The 18,250-nt window shown below is 39.2% G+C and overlaps 1 protein-coding gene across 3 annotated transcripts in view; it reads right to left on the reverse strand.

The window, feature by feature from the left end:
- Positions 1 to 18,250, reverse strand: part of JAM2 (junctional adhesion molecule 2) — a 59,655-nt gene that overhangs the window by 18,256 nt on the left and 23,149 nt on the right. For all 3 annotated transcript variants that reach the window (XR_007457469.1, XM_049629317.1, XM_049629316.1), the window contains exons 2-3: positions 6,869 to 6,934; positions 713 to 820 (exon numbers count right to left, since the gene is read on the reverse strand). Coding sequence is in view for 2 of the 3 variants with exons in the window: in XM_049629317.1 (XP_049485274.1) it covers positions 713 to 820; positions 6,869 to 6,934 (174 nt within the window). In the remaining variant the exon portion in view is untranslated. The remainder of the gene's footprint in view (positions 1 to 712; positions 821 to 6,868; positions 6,935 to 18,250) is intronic.

Here is an 18,250-nt window from a genome sequence, read left to right on the forward strand (position 1 = left end):
GTTCCTCAAAAATTAAAAATAGAACTACCGTATGGACCAGGAATCGTACCCCTGGGTATTTACACAAAAGATACAAAAATTCTAATTCAAAGCGGTAACACACACCCCTATGTTTATTGCAGCGCAATTTACAATAGTCAAATTATGGAAGCAGCCTAAGTGTCCATCAATAGATGTATGGATAAAGAAGATGAGGTATATATACAAAATGGAATATTACTCAGCCATAAAAAGAATGAAATCTTGCCATTTGCAATAACATGGATAGAGCTAGAGGCTATTACCCTAAAAGAAATAAATCAGTCAGAGGAAGACAAACGCCGTATGATTTTCACTCATATGTGGAACTTAAGAAACAAATGAGCAAAGGGAAAAAAAAACAACAGAGAGAGAGAGAGAGAGAGACAAACCAAGAAAAAGACTCTTAATTGTAGAGAACAAACTTATGGTTACCAGAGGGGAGATGGGTAGGGGAATGGGGGAAATATGGGATAGGGATTAAAGAGTATCGTTATCATGATGAAAATAAAATAAAAATAAAATAAAATAAAATAAAATGAAATAAAATGAAATAAAATGAAATAAAATAAAATGATAAAAACCCCCACATTGTCCATAATTAGCCCTGTCCTGTTTTTATTTGGAAATTAAAGAATCTGGGCTACATTTGGTGTTCTCTTGCTCTCACCTCCTCAAGTCTACAGCATCTTACCTTGAAGAGACTGTTGGTAGTAGACAAAGGAGACACTCCGGCCCAGTTTCTTCCACTCTAACCTGGAGGACATGGTCTTCTTTGCATATTTGCAGGCTAATATAACCTCTAGGAACAACAACAAAAATACTTGTTTTCTAACTGTTCCTATGAATTTATATTTTACTTAAGTAAATTGTTAAACAGCCTTCAGCTATTCCCATTCATTCATTCATTCGCTCATAAATCACTTCAACAGACTCCATGATGAACCTGAGAGCATTACAGCTCTTCTCCATAATAATTGCACGACACTATGTTACTCACCCTACTTCTTGAGCCTCGGTTACCATCTGTAAAATGAGACCGTATTTCCTAGAGTTGAAGTGAGTCCTCAAATACAATAATATATGCAAAACACACATGCCTGGACATAGTAAGTAATGTGAAAATGGCAGTCATGGTCAACGATTTCTCTCACTATTCCCAGTCTCAGTCATCAAGGTTACAGTTTGGTAGAAGAGGCAAACAAGATCATGTAATTTTGATCCATTGTGATAAGTGCCATGAGTGCCATGGAGGTTAACAGAGAGGGTGCTTCACACCTAGTGCCTAAGAAAGGCTCCCAGCCCAGCCTGTGGAGTCCACAAACATTCCATCAACAAGCTACAATCTCATTCAGGTTCCTTTTTTGATAACCCTCTCTATGGATGTATTAATACAAACCCAGTATGGACTTCTACTAAATCATGCATTCCTATTCTTTATCCAGATAAATTACGAAAAGATTCAGTCTTGGCATCAAGTTTAACTGCCTCCCTGTAGTTCATTTCAGTTACTTTATTACAGGAAATTTACTGCAGTCACATCTTTAAAGAATTCCTGGAACCTTGAAGGAACCCCCGCTTAACTGTCCAAACAAGATCACCAAGGTGGGGAGAAATCCTGTGTCTGCTTTGAGTTACCAAAGGAAACTCTGCTTGTAAATATTTTTAAGGCACATTTCAATCAGGCAATCTAGAGTGTCACCTTCATATTTCTGAGATTTTTTTCCCCCACGATGCATCTAGTTTGACCCCAAAACACCAATCTTTGACTAGAAGAGACATTATGTTAAAATCCTTTCCATATCTCTGATTTTGATGTAGGAGATTGAATGCCATTTTAAAAAAGAATTCAGGATATTATATGATATGGTAGATTAGAAAGCAATTCTTGTACTATCCCAGGTTTATTAATATGCACACAAATATGGACAAAAAGCCTGTAGGAATATGTATGAAAATATTAACCCAGCGGTGATTTTTGTGAGATAGGATTATGACTTTTTGTTATATGTAGCTTCTAATTTTTCTTTTAGTTTTACACATGTTGTTAGGATAAAAGGTAATGGAAAAAAGAAAACAGAACAGAGAAAAGAAAGGCGGGGGGGGGGGGAAGCCCACAAAATTTGCTATCAAGAATGCCTGAAGTTTTTAGAGCAGGTTTACATTACGAAGAGACATCGTTTTACAGGCATGTTTACAACTATGCCACAAAGACAAATGTGTGCTGAGGGACTTGTCTGAGGAAACACGGTTCTGTTCTGTTGATTAAGGAGAATGGGTGGTGACTTTCCGGAGTCTTGAGTTTTAGATAGGTTTCCTTCCCGTATTTTGTTGAGTTTCCAACAATTAAACACACACCCACACTCATTTTTAGCCCACACGCCTACATCTTAGGAATAAATTTGTATTCAGTCACACTGCTCATATATTTCATATACTTAACTAGACACACACGCACACATACACACACACGGCTCTTTTTACCAAGAAGATCTGACTTGTCTCCTCGCTGCTCCATGGAAAACCTCTGCAGAAACTATATTCAAAAATGAAACCAATGGATTGCCTAAATACACTGACACCACTCCAGCTTCACTCCAATGACCATGTAAGATGTGGAGGAATGTTCTCTCCAATTGGTCCAACTATTGAGTACTTACTGGGTGTCCACCTTTGTTCCTGACCTATATCAGTGAGCAAAACAAAGATACCTGTTCTTTTGGGTCTTGCAATTTGCAGGGGGAGTCAGGTACGTAAGAAGTATCATAAAGTGAATTAAATACCACATTAGGAGGCAAGGAGCGCTATGGAAATAAAGTAGAGTAAATCAGAATAGAGACTGAGTGCTGTGGAAATAAAATTGAGTAGATCAGGAATGTTGGGGTGCAGTAAAAAGAAAAAGAGAAATGGAGTAGTCAGAGTTCAACTCAATTAGAGAGTGACATTTGACCAAAGACTTAAAAAAAGAAATTAGAATTCTTGAGAATTTAAATACAAATTTCCTAGAATTCGAAACTGGAATTCATCATGTGTTTCTTCGGGAGTATTCCAAGCAAGGCAATGGCCGGTGCCTAGATCTGAAGGTGCCAACACCATGACCTCCAGAACTGTGAGAAACAGTAAGTCAAATGGAACCATGGCGTCAACATCTGAGGATAAAGAACCAAATGAATGGAGAAGCTAACTACCACAGACTCTCCTCTCTCTTTGCAGCTAAAATACAGCACTTACGATCAGAGTAATTCTGTAGGTAGCCCTCAGGGTTATTAAACCCTAATGTAGTAGTTTAAGGCACGGACTTTGGAGTTGGAGCTCTCCCATATACAATGTGTGCGATGTTGGGCAAATTACTTAACTCTTTTTGAACGTTATATTCGCATTTGTATAAAGGAAAAAAAATGATGGTATTCCTCTTATGAAGTTATTGTGAAGATTACATGAGGTAAAATACTTATACACTTGGGTATGTACTTATATATACTAATATGCTTGAGGTAATATACTTCTATAGTTGGTACACAGCAGGTGCCCCCTCAATGGTTATAACTGCTTTCACTCACGAGAAACGTCTTGTCATTGTAGTTGAAGTACGCCTTGACGTGATAGAAACCCACGCTTTCTACAACCCAAATTTACCTAAAAAAATCACTCGAATTTGAACTAAAATGTTATCTCAGTTGTAGACAGCAAAAAATAGGATACAGACATAAATCATATTTTCCCAAAGCAAGGCATACTGAAGCATACAAATGTACCATGTTTTTTATTTTTTTTATTTTATTTTTTTTAATATATGAAATTTATTGTCAAATTGGTTTCCATACAACACCCAGTGCTCATCCCAAAAGGTGCCCTCCTCAATACCCATCACCCACCCTCCCCTCCCTCCCACCCCCCATCAACCCTCAGTTTGTTCTCAGTTTTTAACAGTCTGTACCATGTTTTTTAAATAAGATGATCATTTCATTTCCAAAAACATGTCTCTCTTGATTCGAGGAAAGAGATTTCTTTGTTTAGAAGAACTATTAGCAATAACTATTTTCATGTAGCAAAACAGCCACTTTTAGGAATCACATCGATAGAAAGCACTGTGGGTTTTAGTTTTTCTAGGATTCTGTACTGCCACTTATCTTCTGACTTTATTCTCTGTGCTCAAGTTAAAGAATCATCAGGGGCGCCTGGGTGGCGCAGTCGGTTAAGCGTCCGACTTCAGCCAGGTCACGATCTCGCGGTCCGTGAGTTCGAGCCCCGCGTCAGGCTCTGGGCTGATGGCTCGGAGCCTGGAGCCTGTTTCCGATTCTGTGTCTCCCTCTCTCTCTGCCCCTCCCCCGTTCATGCTCTGTCTCTCTCTGTCCCAAAAATAAATAAAAAACGTTGAAAAAAAAAAAAAAAAAAAAAAGAATCATCAGAATCTGATGTAACGCAAAAACAGAATCGATGCTACCAAAGCAGTTCTGAAGACTTATGAAGAAATTACTTCTGTGAGAAAAAGGCGTTCTATTAAACTGATTTATAGCTCTCAGGATTGGACACTCTGCATAAAGGCTGCTTATATAATTTATAAGCCTAGCAAAGCTGCCCTCACTTCAGTCTTGCTCTGTTCTTGGCACCGCTATGGGAAGTGACACAAAACAGCAGTACCGAAAAGAAGGAATTAATTCATGATTTGTTGACATCGGAGAGACAAGAAACAAAAAATGAATGAGGTGGAAAGTACCTACACAGAGACATAAATTACAAAATATTTTAGACTTGAACTGAAATTAAGTTACTGCATAAGATATCCTGCAACTAAAATGTGGATGAAGATAGAAATTTATTTTTGCCTTTAAGGAGAGCTAGATTGGAATGACTGGAGCACATATGAAATCGAATCAAAGTACAATTCTTAAGTAAAAGGAGCAAAGGGGAAACAAAACAATAGAAAATGCTTACTTGGGGGTAAGACTAACATTTGATTGCAATACATCATAGAAGGATTTTTTATATTGAAAATAGAACACGCATTAAAAAGTAATGTAAATAGTACAAGATTTTATTTGGAGCGATGGAAATTTTTGCAACTAGACAGAAGTGGTTGTTACACAACATTGTGCATGTACTAAATGCTACTGAATCACTCATTCGAATGTGAATTTCACCTCAATACATTTTAAGTTTATTTATGAGAGAGAGAGAAAGAGAGACAGGAAGGGAGCAGGCAAGGGGCAGAGAGAAAGGGAGAGAGAGAATCCCAAGCAGGCTCCACACTGTCAGTGCAGAGCCCAACACAGGGCTTGAACTCACGAACTGTGAGATCATGACCTGAGCCGAGATCAAAAGTTGGATGCCTAACTGATTGAGCCACCCAGGCCCCCCTCATCTCAGTACATTTGTTGAAAAGTAATGTAAGACTGAAGAATATAATTTTGGCGACCTCACTGAGATATCATGCCATAGGGCCTGGGCAGAAGCGGGGGCAGGGACATATATTCATGGTACCCAGCTGGTTCCAACAGTAAGAACCTCCAGGAAAGTACAAAGTAGGACGGTTCACTTCCTTTGTCCCTCACAGAGTCCTGGCCCATCTTCTCTTCCCTTTTGGCCTTTCTTGTCAACTTTTTGACATCTTGTCCAGCCCTGTTTATCCTCCAAAGCCCTAACTTACCCCCAATCATTAATTTGCTCTTCCCACTTCTTTCCACTTAAAACTAATTCATGATAAAGAAGAAGTGTTTTGTTAGCTTAATCACATAAAATATTAGGACTTTTGAAAGAACTCAGTTGACTGAAATAGTTATTTAAGTGGTTTGTTATCAACTGATGTGTTACTTTTGAATGGCAGGCTGGTGGTTACGATAGCACATTTTTACTGCACAAGCTTAGGTAACACTATGTGCCAGGCACTGTGCAAGTACTAGTTAAATACTAATCTACTTAGTTCCTCCCCACCCAGTTCTCTTCTTCAATCTCTGTCTCTTTCCTTCAAACCTGCCTCTCTACACTCCAGGAACCTAAGACGTGCCTGAAGAAGAGGGATCAGACACATTTGAAACTTGTTTCTTAAATGTTTACAATCTCGGGCCTAAACAAGCAGCACACTCAGGAAATAGTAATTCTTCTGTCTGCCTAGTATTATTGTGTTCTAGGCAAAAGAGCCTTCAGAAAAGTAGCAGGTAGTCAATATTTGAAGTAAACTTATAAAGCCCTTAAAAAGTTTTTCTTGGTTATTAGAGCTTTGAAATTTTTTTTTAATTGTGGTTAAATACACATAACCTCTGCCATCTTAATAACCTTTAACTTTTTGCCACCTTAATGATTTTTAATTTTTCAGTAGTGTTAAGTACATTCACATTGTTAAGCAACCAATCTCTAGAACTTTTTATCTTGCAAAAGCGAAACTTTATACCCATGAAACACCAACTCCCTGTTATAAATGTACTTGACAGGACAAAATCATAACAAAATGGTACCCCCAAATAGGCTATATTAATGTCATCTTAAATACGTTAAGTAGAGTGGGGTTTGCAGTGTTAATTTCCATTTGCCATATCCAGCTGGCTGGAAACTTTGCAAGACCTCCAGATCTTTGCAAGATCTACCAGTTTCACAAATTAGATTTGTTTTGTTGCAGATAATTTACCCAACAAGAGGCCTTCTTTGTACATCAGGTCTTTCATCAAATGTCCAAAATTTCCATTGAGGAGGTGGAGAAAGAATTCTCAAGTGGAAATAGCACAGAGTGGCATGTTGGAAGGAAGGGTCAGTATGAGGCAAGGCAAAGGGTCCCAACAAATAGAAAGATAACATCATACGCATCATACTTTTGAGGTAAACAACCCAGCCCGTGAAAATCAGTAAGTTACTCTACCTTGATACTCTATTGCTGTGACTACTTGATGGCCTTTTGGGGCAGACGATCCATAGGCCTTATGATCTGAAAGATTAAAACAGATAAGACAATTAAAACAGCACCAAAGGCCACTTGCAACTATCTGAATGGAATGGAACAATAAGGAAAAATGGCCTAAAGTTTGATGACTGCTTCACACATTCATAACACATAGGTGTTAAAGTATCAAAATAAGAAAAACGAAGCCAAACCTTGTATGTCCCTTCCATTTTTTTGTACTGTGCTTTTCTGCTTTTCTTTCACAAAGCCAAACCCATGAATCTATTAGGGCTCCATGACAGACAACACAATCTCTTAACAAAGCCTGATTGTTAAACAGATGTTTTTGCCCTTAATTTAGCTTAATATGCAATATACTGACTAAGATAGTGTCCCTTTAAGATAAAAGCTAATTGTTTAAGGGTTTAAGTTGCTTTACAAACTTATCCCTTGATTATACCTATATCATATAGAAATAGGTCATTTAACGTATTTTGTACTATGAAACATATATAATATATACTGCATATAAATTTTATATGCACAATTTTGATGAAAAATGCAAGCAGAATATCTTTATTTTTTCCCCAAACATTTCAATGTTTTTCCACGATTGGTCTATAGGATTGAAATGACTGACTAGTTATGGTGGCTCATGTGATCTAATAATAATAATAATAATAATAATATGATGATGATGATGATGATGGTGTATCATCACTTTCATAAACCTACACAGAAATTTTCATTTTAAAAAGAGCTTTTACTTTTTTTTTTATTTGATACAATTCAACATTCAAAACGACTTGGTGTGGTAGGCATGATTAAGACTTCAACAGCAAAGTAGTAGAACCAGGAATTAAAATTTTTTTTTAATGTTTATTTTCGAGAGAGAGAGAGAGAGAGAGAGAGAGAGAACGCGCGCGCGCGCGCGCACGGGTGGGGGAAGGGCAGAGAGCAAGGGAGACAGAATCTGAAGCAGGCTCCAGGCTCTGAGTGGTCAGCACAAAACATGACGCGGGGCTCGAACCCACGAACCACGAGATCATGACCTGGGCTGCAGTCGTCTAACCGACTGAGCCACCCAGGCACCCCAAAACTTTTTTTTATATTTATTTTTGAGACAGAGAGAGAGGGATAGGGAGAAAGAGAGAGAGAGAGACAGAGAGAGAGAGCATGAGTGGGGGAGGGGCAGAGAGAGAGGGAGGCACAGAATCCGAACCAGGCTCCAGGCTCCGAGCTGTCAGCAGAGAGCCCGATGCAGGGCTGGAACCCACAAACCGTGAGATCATGACCTGAGCTGAAGTTGGACGCTTAACCGACTGAGCCATCCAGGCGCCCCTAGAATTTCTTAACTATGAAATAATTTACTACATTTCTGGGAAGGAAGAAAAAATGTTTCCTAAAACATGCCATCTTTGATTTATCCATCTATATGTACATTGGCATGTAAATTAATCTTCCCTGTGTTCGGTTTCATCACTCCTAAGGAATACATGCTATTTTGGATAACTTTCTTTCTTTTTCTCTCTCTTAGAAGCCTGGACAGCAAATATAACTGTGAAATTAAAACTCTCAGAAACCTACAGCCCTCAAATGTCTAGCTCTCCTGTCTAACACTGTATAACTATTCAGGTTCTATATCTCTAAATTGCAAACATCTTTGTTAGGCAAGTCAGCAAAGGTGGTGTCTATGAGAAGAATGTAGAATTGAGCTGGTCCTTTTTATTGGCATTTGTAAATATATATATATATATATATATATATATACATATATATACACACATATATATACACAAATATATATATATGTATACATATATATATATATTTTAAAAGATTTTTATTTTTAAGTAAACTCTGCACCCAACATAGGGCTTGAACTCACAACCCCAAGATCAAAAGTCACACACTCCATCGACTAAGCCAGCCAGGTGCCCCCACAGTTGTAAATATATTTATATACAGCAGACTTATGTGGCTCAGTCTTAGGGAGGCATCAGGTCACCAAAGAATGATCTCATAATATCACTTTTGCTTGTATAGTAATAAAAAAAATGAAGGGGTCCAAGCAATCTTTTTAAGTATCTCCCTTTTCCCTTTTCCATATATGTCTGTCACATACCAGAATATGTGCCATAGTCCTCTGAACCCCACTGTCACCCCTATTTGCCTTCCTTTTCCAGTTTCTCCTCTCCTTCCCCAACTTTGTTTTGTAGATCCCAAAGGGAGGATCCAGATCTCCAGAGATCATCGGGAGGGAAGACCCTAAGCTGGCCAAGCTCAAAGAGTCAGGATCTCATACGTTCCTGCTGCATGATCGCGGACTATTTTTCCAGTGATTCTGATTCCAAACCATTTTTCTGTGACACTTTCAAAGCTCACTCTGAAAAAGCCTCTTTTCTCCGTTAGCAATGGGTAAATTAGTGCCCTCAGAGAAGTTCTGATTGTGACAGGCATTTCTCGTGATTTTTGAACTATTTTAGTACCTTTTTTAGACAAAACAATGACGATTTCTATTCCCTAGAAGCCAGTTGAGGGAGAAATCTGGGCAAAAGAGAAAAAGAAAATCTTTGTTCCCTCCACATCATCACATCTTTGAACTTTTCAAACACTGCACTGCCTACTGAGAAAGTTTATTTTCTTCAGCAGGCTTAGGTCTGCTTTCATTTGAGGCGAATGTTAGTCTCATCTGAGATCAGAAGATTTAGCCCTGGGCTCAATTGTTTTCCCCTCTTCTCAATCCCAGTTTCCTATTTGCTAAAACATCCTTTGAGAAAGATTTCTTAAATTTTCAAAAATCGCTTGAAAAGTCCTATGGAAAAGTAGCAGCGGTGAACTTCAGAAACGTGATCAATTTCTTCAGAACTTGTATATGTATACATACGAATAGGAAAAAAAAAAAAGTGTCCCAGATACTAAGAAAGAGAGGATTGACTGAATGGGAAAAACTATGAAGGCCAAACAAATTATCGAGGGGATTAGTTTTAGTAAATTAATAAATAGATGCTACTTCTTGATACCTGAATCTTTATTTCTGCGATTTTAAGTGATGTCTTCTAGCTACCTTGCTTCCTCTGGTTCTATTTACTTCTAGGCTTGCTTTTATTTAAGTAAAAATATCAAAAATGTGTGGTCTTCTATGATGACCTTATTTAAACAGAAAGCTGTGAATCTTAAAAGAAATCATTTATTATAAGATTTCTGTCTTGTTTCAAGCCTTCCTGGTCTTGGAATTCAGTTGTGTTTTGTTTGTTGGTGGTGGTGGTGGTGTTTAACTTGAACCCGGTAACTTTATGAAAACAAACGTTGGGTTTTATATCAACATTTTACTAACAGATTTTAGGAAGAGTCTCTGTTGGCTGTTTTCTTGAACTGATTTTTATTTTTTCTTCACTTTTCCAGAATGAGTTTAAAAAGAAAACAAACAAAAAATTGTCCTGTAGGTCTGCTGGCTGAGGTCAACAATTGTTTTAAAGTTAGCTACAAAACATCTCTAATAGTTTTTGGATGTGTTCCAAAATCACTGGCAGAAGTTCATAAAATGAGGTTAAGAGAGAATTATTTCCATAATTGTTAACAACTCCAAGTCAAGTAATCCCTAACCAAATGAAACCTTTTATGTTTCTTTTCTCCCAACTCTAAAAATAAAATTTCTTACACTATCGCTCATCTAAAATACTCTTGTGTGACTAAGAATAATCTAGTATGATTAAGAATAAATATTTATATTTATGCCACAATTTAAAAATTTACTATAGAAGTATTTTTAAAGTAACACTTTGGGGGCGCCTGTGAGGCTCAGTTGGTTAAGCATCCAACTCTCCTCCATGGCTCAGGTCATGATCTCACAGTTCATGAGTTTGAACTTCAGGTGGGCTCCAAGCACAGAGCGTGCTTGGGATTCTCTCTCCCTCCCCTCATTCTCTCTCTCTCTCTCTCTCTCTCTCTCTCTCTCTCTCTCTCACGCACACATAAATAAACTTAAGAAAAAAGAAAGTAACACTTTTAATTGGACATGGTTACGAAAAATTGATGTGTCACAGAGGTTTTTTTTTGCTTTAAGAGTACACTACAGAGAGTACCAAGCAAGTTCTAAAAACTGTGGATATTAGTTATTTCATAAGTTTTCAAAAATAAAAATAAAATGTGGCTTTAACAGTCACTAATATACAATCATTGTGCTAATGAATATTGAAAAGATGCATGGGGCTAGTGGTAATAGATAAAATAATACCATCCAGTATTTATTATGGATTAGTGTATTTATAAGGTAGAAATAACCCAATGAAGTAGGAATTAGGAGTTAGATAATATACTTATCTATCTCACTATCATGCAAGGGGGGAGAGGATGAGAGGATCAGGGAGAGGGGGAGAGGGAAGGGGAGGGAGAGAGAGACGCACACAAACAGACGTGTCCTAGTCTCTCAAACTGGACATTCTGGCCCTTCCCTTTAACGAGACCTTGACCTCCTATATGCAGAGAAAGGGAAATCATGCCAAAGTATAAGGAAAAATAAAAGATGTGACTTTGGACCTACCCGTGGCTGATGTCCTGATGAGTTAATGATGATCTAAAGAATTAAAGGGTGATTTTGACTATGAATAAATTTTCCCCTTAAGAACCTAGCATCTAAATAAGATGCGACTCCACTGTGTTAATATCCTCATTTGATAGATGTGACGATTGAGAGAGGTCCTTGCTCAAGGTCACAATGTTAGAAAGCAGAGAAGCAAAGATGTGCAGTTTCTTCTAGTTAGTGTGGCTGCACAGACCCTTCCCCCTCCTCTCATTCTCAAATCAGCACAAGGCATTGTGAGAAAGTCATGTAAAACTGGATTCTGTGAGAAGCTCTGCAGATGGCTTCACATCCATTTTCTTCCCCCTTTTTTTAAAGTTTATTTATTTTGAGAGAGAGTGTGAGCAGGGGAGGGGCAGAGAGAGGGAGGGAGAGAGAATCTCAAGCAGGCTCCGTGCTGTCAGCACAGAGCCCGACACAGGGTTCCATCTCACAAACCGTGAGATCATGATCTGAGCCGAAATTAAGAGTCAGACGCTTAACTGACGGAGCCAGCCAGCACCCCCACATTCATTTTCAATCTTTAGGGTTGTAAAGATATTGTTCTGAAATATAACAAATTGTCATTTTAACAGAGCAAGTGTTAACAGGCAAATATTCATGATGAATGAATAATTTGAATAAACCTTGTATATTTATTATATACTGCACTAAAGTTTTATGCCCTCTCCTCGTTTCTGTTTTTTTAATCACTTGAGTATAAAAAGAATGATTGGTGCTTCAGAATTGAGTATATAGTTGTTTTCATATAAGTTATAAGCTTTAGCATATTTAGGGAAACTTTCAGGGCATTCTGTTACCAAAACCACTGAATGATTAAATTTGGGGGGGGGGGGGTGATATTAGATAGAGATGAAGTAAATTAACTTCTTACAGTAAAATAAATTCTCAAAAAATGTTTAAAATGTTCTTCAAGCCCATCTTGCAATGTTTAATGGTGGCCTGTGATATTGGAAAGCCATCAACTGGCTGAATTTCTCACTAGGTACTCCCCATTAGGACATGAAAGAAACCATTTTAGGATTCTGAGATCTTTCTTTAATATTCCCCAAGTGACAATCCCAGTCAAACACAGTATGTTCACCAATGGCATTAACCATAGATTTAAAAACTTTTTTAATGTTTTTTTTGAGAGGGAGAGAGGCAGAGGAGAGGAGGGGTGGGGGCAGAGAGAGAAGGAGACACAGAATCGAAGGAGGCTCCAGGCTCTGAGCTGGAGCTCTGTGTGTCAGCACAGAGCTCGACACAGGGCTTGAACTCACAGACGGCAAGATCATGACCTGGGCTGAAGTCAGGTGCTCAACCGACTGAGCCACCCAGGCGCCCGTAACCATAGATTTTAGATAGACGACAACAGTCAACTGAACTCCAGTAGGCTCTCAAGATAAGATGAAGAAATGCCAGGGTGCCTGGGTGGCTCAGTCAGTGAAGTGTCCGACTCCTGATTTCGGCTCAGGTCATGATCTCATGGTTTGTGGGATGGAGCCCCGCATGGGGCTCTACAGTGACATCACTGAGCCTGCTTGGGATTCCCTCTCTCTGCATCTCTCCCCCTCTCAAAATAAATAAATAAACATTAAAAAAAAAGATGGAGATGTTAATATGAATCACATACTCAATGGAAGGTATGGATGTCGACCATTCTATGTTCTGATCGGTTCTCCCTAAGATTAAGGTGCCAGGAAGCCTAAATCTTTGTAAAAGTAAGATAAATTGTTACTAAAGATGTCAGCTATCAAAATAGACACATGGTGTAAAGGCAAAGAACATTAAAATGGGAGAGGTCAAGAAAATAAACCTGAGTGTCTCTCCTAATTGACTCATGTGGTCAGGATTGTGTCTCAGGCACATCCTTTTATTAGAGATGGTGCATCAAGCTTTGAGAGCTTGATGACATTTTAACTTAACATTATTCATTGCCTTTTGATCTGAAATTGTAGTCACTAACTCCTAACTTGCGATATGGTTTTTCACGATTCAAAGTACAGAACTACCACCAATATCTGATAGTTATATTCCTAAGCAGAAATGGACATACTAGTATAATTGTCAAATAAATAATTTTTGAGAGCAGGTATTGTAAATCATTTCTCCAGAGTTCGGATCAGCTCTGGGCAAAGAGAGCTAAAACCACGTTTCTGAATCTGGGTTCTGCACTCTGGTTCTGAATCACCGAAGTGTGTGAGTCTGGGAATCCCTGCCCCAAATGTCCTAACAGCTGATACACACAGATCACTCAGTGGCTGACTGGGTCAGGGGATAGTGAAATGGTTATTCGGCGGTCATTTGATATGTATAAAGCCACTTAAGCAACATATGCGAGCAGAACTCTACCATCTACTAAGCTCTTTCCACCCTGACCCTACATAGATGCTTGTTTTAAACTTGCTGGACCTCCAGAGTCTTACTTCTCTGCTTTACTGAATGAATTTGGGGAATCACTTTGATGCATCCAATGTTTTCATGTTTTGAAAGCACAATCATGCAGTAGTGAGTACAAATTAAGTTTTACAGGGATTAGCACAGAATGTCGAAAATATTCTCTAATATTTCTAATCTGTCAAGTTTATAGCCTGCAAATAAAGTTATCTTTGCATTTATTTTTTTATTTTTTTAATTTAATTTTTTATTTTTTAAAATTTACATCCAAATTAGTTAGCATATAGTGCAACAATGATTTCAGGAGTAGATTCCTTAGTGCCCCTTACCCATTTAGCCCATCCCCTCTCCTACAACCCCTCCAGAACCCTCAGTTTGTTCTCCATATTTATGAGTCTCTTCTGTTTTGTCCCCCTCCCTGTTTTTATATTATTTTTCTTTCCCTTCCCTTATGTTCATCTGTTTTGTCTCTTAAAGTCCTCATAAGAGTGAAGTCATATGATTTTTGTCTTTCTCTAATTTCACTTAGCAGAATACCTTCAGGTTCCATCCACGTAGTTGCAAATGGCAAGACTTCATTCTTTTTGATTGCCGAGTAATACTCCATTGTATATATAAACCACATCTTCTTTATCCATTCATCTATCGATGGACATTTGGGCTCTCTCCATACTTTGGCTATTGTTGATAGTGCTGCTATAAACATGGGGTGCGTGTGTCCCTTCGAAATAGGACACCTGTATCCCATGGATAAATGCGTAGTAGTGCAATTGCTGGGTCGTAGGGTAGTCCTATTTTTAGTTTTTTGAGCAACCTCCACACTGTTTTCCAGAGTGGCTGCACCAGCTTGCATTCCCATACATTTCTTAAATGAAGACAGAGCACTGCTAATGTTTAAATCTTTCTTTGAGTTAGGAGATTTACAAATAATGAATAAATGCATCAAGGGAGGCCAGATGTGAATTGAACAAGGCTTAAGCTTTGGGGCCCTCCCTCGCAATAGCACCTCCGATGCCCTGGGTGGGAAGGCCTAGCGATGGGTGTACGTTCTGTAAAACTTGCAAGGACAAGATTTTTGTTTTCTTGGTACAATTTTTCTTAGCGAGGGCTCTAATAATCCATCTTTGCACAGAATTATGGGCTTCTCCATATTGAGTTTACTTAGCTTTCTAGACTTGACTACCTATAATAAAGAAAGCGATCTCCAGAAATCATTGTCTGATAGTTCAACCTTTAAAGCACTAAGGATTTTATATGGTCAACAACTTAGTGCACCGCTGCCCTCTCCCTCTGTCTCAACTTTCATTTCTTAAAATATGGGGGTTGCATGAATCTTATTTTTCATCTCTTCTGCTGGATGATGATTCTTAAAAGCTTTAGCCCTTACAGGGCATACATATGTTATTAATTAAATTCTATTACCATAAACACTTGCAGAAGAGATTTGAAAACTAAGGGAAACCCTCCCAATTTTTATTGTTGCTTCATGTTTCCTTTCATTAGTCTTCAGGAAGCCAGAGGAACAAGAACCATTTATTCTGAAATGCAGAACATGGAAACAATGGTTTGGCATTGCTTAACTGTCATATTTTACCACTGTTAGGTAAGACTCCTCAGAATTAAGTACCCTGATTTCTCAGGTGCTTTACATCCAGGGACTATAATCCCCCCCCCCCCCACTTTTTTTAGGTAAAGACAGTTCTCTCACTCATTATTTTCATTTTGAAACTGGTTCTACACATCCAGCAGTGAGCTAACACCAAAACATACCTTTTAAAGTCAGTCAACTAGACCAGTCAACTAGGAAATGGTTTAATGAAAGTTTGTGTCATGGATTGAATGTTTGTGTCCGTCCCCCCCTCACTCCCAAAATTCGTGCGTTGAAATCCTAACGCCCAATATGGTGGGATCAGGAAGCAGGGCTTTGGGGATGAGTAGGTCATGAGGACGAAGACTTCCCAACTGGGAATAGTGCCCTTATGAGAGAGACCCCAGAGATGCCCATCTCAGCCACGTGAGGACCCAACAGGAAGGTGGCAGTGTCTAACCAGGAAGCAGGCTCTCACCAGACACCGGATCTGCCACCACCTTGGTCATGGAATTTCTAGCCTCCAGAACCACGAGAAATAGAGGTTTGTTTCTGAGCCACCCGGTCTACGGTGTCTTCCCTCTTGCAGCCTGAACTAAGACAATCTGTCGACATTCAAATCAGAGCTGCATCCTGAGCTGCTCAGGACATGAGCAGGTACCATTCAAGATCCTATTTTTGAAACTTATTCAGATGAAGCAGTTAAAAATGGACAAAGGTATCTGTGCACAAATAGGGTGTAGAAGTCTAATTGCCACAACACTATTCAGGTGAAACGGTTGTTTGATATCTTGTGTAGCGTGGGGATGACTGGATTTGTGACAGAATCAACCAGATAGTCTCAATGTAGAGGCAATCTTAGCACTTCATTTTTTGATGAGGTGCTATCAGAACTGACTTCTCATCCAATGGGATAAAGAGCGAAATACACCAGCGCCATTTTCAACAGCTTGGCTTTTTGACTAAACTGTTGATTATCTGAAATCAAACAAAGAGCAACATTCAAGCCCAGATGGCTGAGGAAAGGGTTGTCTGTTTAAAGGTGGCAGCCCAAGGCTTGATTACAGATGAGGACAGAATAAATCCTTGTCTTCAGGAAATCACAACTAACAGAGATAAAATGAGACCTAACTGGCTTTGAAACCCAGTGCTGTGAATTACTGGTCACACCGCCTTGGGCAAGCTACAGCCTTAACCTTGTAAACCTGTTTCCATTTTCGTAAAATGAAGCTAGTGGTGCCTTCCCTCATTGGTTATAAGATTAAATAAAGTATGTAATTGCTTAGCCCACCTCCTGGCACACAGTGGATACTCTACACGTTTCTTCTTAGCTCGCCCCTCTCACTTGACTGCTTTTTATCCAATGTGGCGATGCGAGTTCAGTGCATTACAAATGATTCCGCGGATTGCATGGATGGATTGCAAAAACAGTGAATGAATTGGTAGGGTTATATTTTTTCTTCCTTTTTAAATGATTAGCATGATGTCCTCATTGCAGTGGCCCCTCAGAGTGGTGGGAAGTCCTGTGTTTAAATTCTACCTCCTCTTTATGCTTGCTGTGACATATTTGGGACAGCTATAGCCTCTTTGGGCTGTAAAACATGACGCATGACTTATGATGATGAAGCCTTCCCTAACTACTTTCACTGACACAAGTCACCACACCCTTCACCTTGGTAACACCTTCTACTCTTAGCATCCAGGACAACACGCTTCCCTGCTTTTCCTTCTCACAAGTCTTATTCTTGGTCCTCTCCTCTTCTCTATGCTTCTTCATTAATACTGTGATCCAGACTCATGGCATCAAAACACCCCCAGATCTTAACAATTCCCAAGTATATGTGTCCAGTCTGGATCTCTGCTGAACTCTGGACTTGGATTCAAATGCCTATTTATCTTTGCCACTGGAAGGCTTAACAGCCATTTCAAACACTATGTCCAAACCTCATCTTTCTCTCTAAACCTACCTCACTTACCTCACCTCAGATGATGGCAACTCTATTATTCCAATTGCTCTGGCCAAAAAGTTTGCACTTGTCCTTAATGAGTCCCGTTGCTATAGCCCATGTCCAATTCACCAGCAAATCCTATTAGCTCTACCTTCAACATGCATCCAGAACTATTTCTTACTACCGCCACTCCTACCACCTGCTCTGAGCACCATACTCTCTGCCTGGACCACTGCAATAGACTCCTGACTGGTCTTCTACTCTATCCTGGCCCTCTCAGATCTAATGTCAGCACATCCACTAGAGTGATCTGTTAAAATGCTAAGTCGGATCACGGCACTCTTGCTCAAAACCTTGGACCAGTTCTCCATTTTCCCCAGACTAACGGTAGAAGCCCTTACACTGGCTGGAAACCCTACACAGTCTGGTCTCACTTCCTTTCAACCTCCTCTCCTCAATTCTTCCCTCCCTCTGGCCTCCCGGTTCATCCTCAAAACAGGCCAGGTTTAGGCTGCTCCCTCTGCCCCAAAGGCTCTTCCTTCAGATGTCGACTGTGTTCAAAGGACACCTCCTTATTGAAGGCTACTCTGGGCATCCTATTCAATATTGCAACCCCACCTTTATCTGGCCTTTTTCGTTCCAAACTTCCTGATTTCCTTTATCCTGCTTTGATGTTTCTTTTTCCCATCGTACCTATCACCTTCTAACATACTATATAATGTACTGAGGCACTGAAGGCAGGGACCTTTATTTTCCTACCTGTATCCCAAGGGTCAAGAAGTGTTTGATATGTAGTAAACACTAAGTAAATATTTGCCAAATGAATGGAAACAAAGTTCATTTATGGGGGGAATGAAAATGGA

This window comes from Panthera uncia, chromosome C2, assembly GCF_023721935.1.
Source record: "Panthera uncia isolate 11264 chromosome C2, Puncia_PCG_1.0, whole genome shotgun sequence".
NCBI lineage: Eukaryota > Metazoa > Chordata > Mammalia > Carnivora > Felidae > Panthera > Panthera uncia.